At 35.9% G+C, this 8,841-nt stretch overlaps 1 protein-coding gene across 1 annotated transcript; it reads right to left on the bottom strand.

The window, feature by feature from the left end:
* Positions 1-241: 241 nt before the first annotated feature.
* On the bottom strand, positions 242-8,203 carry LOC128677835 (pupal cuticle protein 36a-like). The gene is made up of 4 exons (XM_053758970.1): positions 8,146-8,203; positions 6,150-6,504; positions 1,565-1,771; positions 242-870 (listed from the first exon to the last, which is right to left on the bottom strand). The coding sequence occupies exons 1-4, from the start codon at positions 8,152-8,154 to the stop codon at positions 821-823; spliced, it is 621 nt and encodes a 206-aa protein (XP_053614945.1). The 5' UTR covers positions 8,155-8,203; the 3' UTR covers positions 242-820.
* Between the last annotated feature and the right edge of the window lie 638 nt (positions 8,204-8,841).

Genomic DNA, 8,841 nt, shown 5'->3' on the forward strand with positions numbered 1-8,841 from the left:
ATAATATATACATATATAGAGAAACATCCAAGACCCGGGCCAATCAGAAAAAGATGATTTTCCATCATGACCCGAACGGGGATCGAACCCGGGACCTCTCGGTTCAGAGGCAAGCACTTTACCACTGCGCCACCGAGGTCGTCAATATGAGGCAGATTGGTTTAAAAATATCGCTGATTTATCATTTAAATTATAAAAGCAAGAAATTATACGTAGGTACTTTCTGTAGTAAAACAAAATATAATATTTACATTATATAATTAACAACTTAGGTACATTAACAACTACATGAACACACACATAATGACCATTGTCCAATCAACCACATATCAGTTTAACACTAAAATTAAAATGTACAAATTAATCAAATTAATCTGTGCTTGACTGTACCAATTTAAAGTCGACTTCGTCACATTTTGTGTCATAGAACAAAATATGTTAACATTTTTAATTTTGTATATTTTTTACGGCTAAACTCCGAAGTGGTGTCTACTTTGATTTAGCCGGCTAAATCTAGATTTAGCGGGCTAACATATTTTGTACATATCTATGTACAAAATATGTTATTAGCTACATCTGTAGTCGCATTTCAGGTTTTAGCCGTAACATATTCACTGTGATAATGCCCAAATTCAAGATATCACTTAATCTTATGTTTGTTTGGTTTTGAGTTTATTATTAGATAAGTTTTAATTTTTTATTTCGATTGGTAAATATGATTTTACGCAGTGATTTTCTTGTGTTAGGACATTTTTAAAACTGAGTGGGAAAATACCCAATGAACTATACTATTACGTAATATTTGATTGAATCCAATTGGTCAGTAGCCGGCGTCTGCGTCGTAACTACTCTTCTTACTGTCGTAGTGAGCTGAAAATTTAATAAAAGTTTTAGAGTTTTATTATTTATTTTATCATAGTTTAGAGATAGAATTTTTCTTTCAAGGGTCATTTAAGAAAACATGATTTTAATAATAGCTTTATCTGTAAGTACCTACATCATTCTTATGGTATAGATATAGTTCCTAAGTACCTATTTTAACCTACTTACTTGTGAGGTATTTGAGCAGATGAAGTCGAGGAAATGAGCTACTCAAGGCCCACAAACTTACTTTCGCATGTATAACATTAGTTAGGATTATACGTTTAACGCCTGCTAATGGTACATAGCAAAAATTTCTTAACGATGTTTGCTAAGTCTGTTTCGTGTTGTTCTCTCTCATCTTTTGGTTCCGCTGATGTTGTCCTACTAGTGAGGCCATGGGATTGTATGACAAGTTATCCTACATGGACTTACGCCGTAGTAATAAGGGCGAATTTGCAACGAATTTGTATAGTTGTATGTCTCAAATTATTGAAATATTTATTCAAATTGTAAAAAACCATGCCCCATTGCTCAGACCCGTTCCGGCGGTTTGGCGTCCGTCAAATTGTATGGAGTCTCGACGTACATTACTCACGTCAGTGTCAAAAACTATAGAAAATACTCCATTATTTTACGACGACGGATCTGCATCGATTGGCTTTTATGAGAAGACTTGTTCTTTTATATATATAGATCTTACCACGAGACGAGTCAGTAAGCTGCAAACTCTTCAGGATCGCTTCAGGGATCGGAGGCGGAGTGGGTAGGTGGGCTCCCTCGGCACGGAAACCGTTCTCGTCCGCGACGTACGTCACAGAGTATGTCTGTCCGTCATCACCGACGTAGGAGTAGGAGCCGGCGACCTGTAGTGATCCTTCTTCTGGCACTGGACCTGGGATTACGCGGCCTGGGGAGGGAAATTGTTCAGTGAATTAGATACTATATCCAAGGAAAGCCTGCCCCAGCAGAAGGGACATTAAAATGGTTGACTTTCCCTGCCTCATCCCGTTATCTGGGCTCGGCTCTCCTCGTGCGCACGCCCCAGTCCGGGCAATCCTGGGTTGACGCTTCGTTCAAAAGGGCCTGTGTCATGTTCTATGATGCAGTCTTGTTTTCCAATATTGCGAGGGCTTTCTTCAATCCTAAGGAGGATTGAGGCCGGTTGTATAAACACAACCAATTTTAAGGCATAGGTTAAACCTGCTTACTATAAAATATTAATACGCTACAATAAAATAATAAATGGACATAATAAGAATAATTACAAGTGAACTTCGAGTTTAATTGACTTCGAAATCAGAACGTTATAGGTGAACTTGTAATGTATTTAAATTTAATGAACAATTTGTATTTACAGCTTCAAAACCAATTATAAATTGTAACTTGGATTTAACAGTAGTTTGTGATATTATTATTTTTTGTTAGCCTGTTGATGTGTCCCACTGCTGGGCAAAGTAAAATTATATCATTCATGCCTAGTTGTCAAAACTATTGGCTCGCATATCGTCCTTCAAGATATCAAGTCACAGCACTTATACCACTCAAATACATTGCCACAAGTTTATTTGTTAGACAAACTAAAATACCCCCGATTTTCAGTATTCATTTCGCTACAACTTTTGAACGGCTGAACCGAGTTTCATGAAACATGGTTAAGAACACACGGGATAAAGTTATCTATGACACAAAAAAACTGAACGAAAATCGGTTCATAAGTTTGGGAGCTACACAGACAGATAGACAGATACATAGACAGGTTAAATTTATAACACTCTTCTTTTTGTGTCGGGGATTAAAAACACCTAGAGGTGTTAGAGGAGAAAAACACCTTGTCGTCATATGACTCTATGCAGAGTAACTTGACATGTGGCTGACTGTACCGGTTTATTACGATCAGAAGGGCACACAATTCATACCGCTCACATAGTTATCTTTGTCAAACTGCAGTTGTTAGCGCTGGCCCATCTGTTTTATGGTGCAAGGGCCATCAGAATAATGATTCTTAATGTAAATCGTATTGTATAAACCCTACTAATTTTATAAATGCGAAAGTTTATAAGGATATGTGTTTTTGTTAATCTTTCACGCAAAATCTATTCGGCCAATTGTTATGAAATTTGTTACACGGGTAAAATATAACCTGGAATAACACATATAGTACTTTTTATCCTGAAATTCCTACGGGAGCGATGTCCCGGGCCGCAGATAGTAAATAATAAATGGATAGCACTCAACTTCCCACTCTAAGCACTAAACTTGTATCGCGGGTCCGATGGACACAAACACAGAAACGGGGCACAATACACCCAGAATAACAGACAAATAATGTGATCGTAGGTTTACATATATGCCCTCAATGTGAATCGAACCCAGGATGTCCAGACAGCGTACTAAGCCACGTAGGTCGTCAAATCATTTAAGTGTATAAAATCAATATTTTATATATAATCTGAATTAGTTTGCATGGCATTACTTGAGTTGGCAGAGGCTGGTGAATGTGAAAGATAGATCATTCACATTCATTCATTCATTTATTCTCCATCATTCACACTTTCTTTGACACATGCGTTTCCAGATTCCTATTCGGTTGCGTTCGTTATAGCCTGGGATCCAAGTAGAACAAACTCGTTTGTTCTCCTTCCTTTGGTACCAATCGACACTTCCCTGCGTACCGAAAATATTATGCTAAAAGCAATTCACTTGGTATAGAAAATAACAGCTCAAAAAGTTTACAAGAAGTTATATAAAAAGTGAAGAATATATTATATATATACGATACGAGTTTATTTTTACAACACAATTACTTTTTAAGTAATACATCTTCATATTTAGGCTAAACAAGCAAATGTATTCAACGTAAATTGATCGTAAGAGGCTTATACACTTGTGTAGGTTTACCTACATACAATATTTGAACGAATGTATTTCGCAAAGTAAATGCAGCATTTAAAATATAACCTATAAATTATGGATTTTTTTTTGTAATATGCTTCAGTTTTCATTTTCAGATAATTTGTATCTTTTCATAGTCTCATTTCTCATGGCTGAGGGTCGTAATCGTTACGTGGAATGAAACACCCTGGCTCATGTGTAGTTGTTTTCATCGACCAACACTTGCTTACGGTGTGTTTTCCACATCGTGAGGAAACCTGCACACTTGTTGATTATTAACTTGTGTGTGAAATGGAGAAGGCAATGGCAAACCACTCCATTAATAATGCCAAGAAAGTTGTTACGTGTGTTTCATTCCATGTAATGACCACGACCCTCTGCCATGAGGAATACGACTATGAAGAAGAACACCGCAGGGTGCAGCTAGTAAGTAAGTACATGTGTTATTAGTTAATTGACGTCCTTGGAGAAAAGGCTGCGGTGAAGTTTGTTGCGCCGCTTCTTCTTCACCTGCGCTTTGGAAGCCGGCAGTAGACTTAGATTAAGTAATTTTTTGACGTCAATAAGTGATGTATATCATCCTAAATTGAGTAAAGAATTTTGAATTTGAATTTGTTATAGCCTAGACAGACTAGGTTGAGTGTGAAAGGTCTCTAGGTATCCTTTCGCCAGTTACAAATCCGTTCGTACATTAGCACCGAAAATGCCAGAGTCGAGAATCGAACTTATGACCTCAGGCGGAGTCGAGGTCGGGTGCTGATATAATAATATAAACATTATATGAAGAAAGTTAAATAATAATACCAGTATTATATTATTGCGTAACTTTTTTAGGAATCCGCGGGTGAAGATTGGTAGATTTTTGGTTTGTTTGTTGTAGATTTACGTTTCTTTTTATCTCAGTTTTCGTTAATTGAAAGTATTTTTTGCCACTTTTTCTCAGTAACACGTATAGGTATGAAGTTGAAATCTACATGAAATATTCGAGACAATGGTCCTTTGAAGATGTAAAAAATAATCGAAATTGGAAGTCAACGCGATTATGAAATTTTGCAACTTTATAAGAATCTCAAAAAATAAGGGTTCCCGTTAAATTAGAATAATGAAATTTGTCATAGAAGCATGAACGTGTTCGAAACGCGGCTGGCCATTGTAAGTTCCTTCCAAGGCTTTGTATTTATGGAACACTAGCTGCGCCCCGAGGCTTCGACCCCGTGAGAATTTCGGGATAAAAAGTACCCTACATTTTACCCGTGTATCAACTATCATAACAATCGGTCCAGTAGATTTTGCGTGAAAGAGTAACAAACATACAGTCATACATCCTCACAAACATTCGCATTTAGAATATTAGTAGGATAGGATAGTAGCTTATCCTAATAAGCTGCCATTCGTGTTTACCTACAAGCTTGTACGGGACCCTCGGTAGGTGAATCTAACTCGCACTTGACCGTTTCATTACTTATCGATTTTTTATTTGTGATAGTGTGACGGCTGGGAGTTTTACTCCTCCAACCATCCAACACTGTGAAGTGAAGACTTAGTGAATTTGGACACGTTGTGAAAAATTTTACTGCTAAAAAAATTCTGGATTAAAATATACACTTCGAAACTGGAAATTCTTGCAGTATTTATATTAGTAGGTGTTCAGGACAACGCCTGATTAAATCTATCAGGCGTTGTCCTGAAACAAGCAACTTATTAGATTAATAGCAAGATACTTAAAACATTTATAATAATTTAACTACCTGCATATTCTTCATTTCTACATTCGCAAGTGAAGCCACGTATTGTACTGTGGCTCAGAACCAAAAATTCATTAAAACCAAGTTAATTTCGAGTTTGAGTTTCAATTCAAATTCCATTGTGTCCACTACGAGACAATAAGTATATTAAAAGTAATAATTATAAAATATTAACGATAGCTGAGTGCTTCCCGTAGTCTATAAAAGTAATGTAAAGGCGAAATATATTTATTTATCTATCAATCTCTAAGAGGTGTCTATACATACAATGCAATTGTAACTGTCCTAATGTTTGTCTATCCTTATCCTTATTATAAAACGAAGTTCTCCGCCGCGTCTGTCAGTCTGGTCGCAATAAACTCAAAAACTACTGCACGGATTTTCATGCGGAAATTCCCAAGGAAGGTTTGGGTGGATAATTTATTATGTTTTCACCCGAGCGAAGCCGGGATGAGCAGCTAGTAGGAGATATTCAAGATATCTATGCCTGTCTGATATCACAATAACTCCCCTTTGGAAATGCTATGTTAATAATGCTAAAGCTGTCTCTTAGTCCATACGATATCCACAAGAAATAGAGTAGTCTTATACTAGGGCGGAACCACACGCCAATGGAGGCACAGACAGTTTAATCATAAACAAACTCACCATCTTGCTCCACTTTGGTTCCGTCGCTGGTTTCGTAAGCATAATGATATCCTTGTTCATCAATCTGGTTATCATATTTCAGTATCTCCACGTTATTGCCAGAAGATTGGATTCCATTGGCTGAAGCATAGTTTTGGGCATTTCTATTGGCTCCAAAGTTTGATTGGCCGTTTCTATTGGAAGCGAAGTCGTTGCCTGATGCTTGGCTATTTCTGTTCGTTGCGAAATTTTGGGGGCTCTCGAAGGGTGCCTGGAGGTCTGACTCGGGGCCTCCGGAAGAGCTGGAGTGAGGGGGGAGGTAGACGTTGTCCAGCTTTGCCGCGGTGGCCACTGAAGCCAGGGTTAGAATGATGAGCTGTAATGATAGGTTTATAGGCATATATATATATATATATGGGTGTATCTTTTATAAGATTATATATATATATATATATATATATATATATATATATATATATATATATATATATATATATATATATATATATATAATCTTATAAAAGATCTTACAAATAGCATAGGGAAACTACTAAGATTTGAAATTGTACACATATATATCACCAACTTTGGCTTGCGGCTTCGCCCGCGTTAAATTCCCACAGGAACAATTATTTTTCCGTGATGAAAGGTACCCTATGTCCTTTCCCATACTTCAAACTACATTGTATGCAAAATTTCAAGAAGATTGGTTGAGTAGATAGAGCGGGAAGAGGTAACAAACTGACACAAACTCTTACTTTCGTATTTATATTATATAGTTTGAACTAGCTAATGCCCGTTACTTATACTAGCTCTTTCGCTATCGTGGTACCTAATGACCCCAGGTCAAGCATTAGCATGCTTGATCTGGTCATTAACTATATCTTTTGAAAATTTCATCAAAATCCGCCCAGTGGTTTAGCCGTGAAAGCGGCAGACGGACAGACTTTCGCATTTACAATAAAGTATGCATTATGGAAGCATGAATTTGGATAGTATGACTATATCTACACTTGCACATTGGGGGTGGATGTAAATATAACAAAGAAAACATAATTTTGTGTCCTAAATTTGATTTTCGAGAAGCAAAGTTTGTTTGTTTATAATTATTAGGGTTTTTTAATTAAAATTAAATATTTCTATCACGTGGATATGAGACGATACTTGGTGAGAAATCAATATATTAGAGGAAATATGAAAGTTGCTCCGGTAATAGAGAGATTAAGAAGCTATGAGGCTATGAGGTTTGGGCATGTGAGAAGGGAAGAATAGCATGTGACAAAAAAGTATGATGTAGAAGGATGGAGAGGGAGACAAAACAGGAGATGGAAGAAGAGCGATAGGAATGATAATGAAAGCCTTAAAAGTGAATGAAAATATGACAGAAAATAGACTGTTGTAAAATACATTACGCGCCTGCCCTATTTAAAATTGTGTTTGGTAAGGAACAAGAAGAATATTTATATTGAGAAGTGAAAATAAAATCATAGCCTCTCCTTGCTCTTATATATTATAGCAATAAGCTTGTTGTTAAGTCTTGACGGTAAAATAGTATATTGAATGAACACTGTCCTTTCATTCACCTATAAAATGCCCTTGAGAAAATTTGAAATAAGTACACAATTGTGTAGGTTTTATGTAATAACTATGTCGACGTCACTGTGCATTCAATAATTATTAAATGCACTAAAATTGGGTTATGCAAGACAAATAACTGTTTATCATAACTGTACGGTTTAATTAACTATATGTGCACGAGTGTAAGTTTATTTGCCTAATTTAAATTGACACATCAGATTTTGTCACTGATTCCTTTAGCATTTTTTTTTAAGTTTTCAATTTCATTGATCTAAATAGAATATACTATATATATATATATATATAGTATTTGATCACTTCACTAATAGATTAAAGTCCACAGAATCCACGAAACGCATCACTTATGTGTCGTGACATGAAAATAGAAAGGTAACACTACACCACATTGCTTAAACTAAATAATATCACATATACTAACGAATTTCATGGTCGATTTGATGTGAGCACTAAGGGAAGCAACACTATAATGTGCTATAAAGATGATCCACAGCCATTTTATACCAACCATCTGTTCGATATTTGAATCTTGTAAGTTCGGAATGCAACGCTCGATTTTCGCCAGCCATTCACTTCGATTCTCGCCTCTACGATTCCAAATTCAAAGTTTAGAATTAGTATTTTTATTAATACGCAAGGATATAAAGATATAAAGTGCCTTTATAATCAAGTGTTTAAAAATAATGATTATAATAATTAGATTGGCAATAATTGTGTGGCATTGGGATGTACTGATTCTCATTGATTATGTATGTGATCCATTTAGAAGTCGTTTCGTCTAATGATGTCTATTTTCCATGATATCTTCTGGTAGTTTAGTATAATTAAAGTACCTAGCTTTTAACATTGAATTAATTGATCAAATAATTTATTTAATGTACGAGTTTGATTATGCGGGAGTCAAAAATATATGAGTTAATTAATTTGTCTGCGTCTATATGAGAATTAAGATGCGTGGCGTGTGTTGTGCAAGTTCTTATAATTAAGGATGCCAAAAACCAAAGCAAAGAAGAAATTTTTTACACAGGTATATTCTGGTACTACAGTAATATATAGGTACTTTTATCCCGGAATTTCCACGAGAGCAGTGCCCTAAGTGGAGTTAGTTTTAAGGTAT

The sequence above is a fragment of the Plodia interpunctella genome, chromosome 18 (genome assembly GCF_027563975.2).
Source record: "Plodia interpunctella isolate USDA-ARS_2022_Savannah chromosome 18, ilPloInte3.2, whole genome shotgun sequence".
Lineage (NCBI taxonomy): Eukaryota > Metazoa > Arthropoda > Insecta > Lepidoptera > Pyralidae > Plodia > Plodia interpunctella.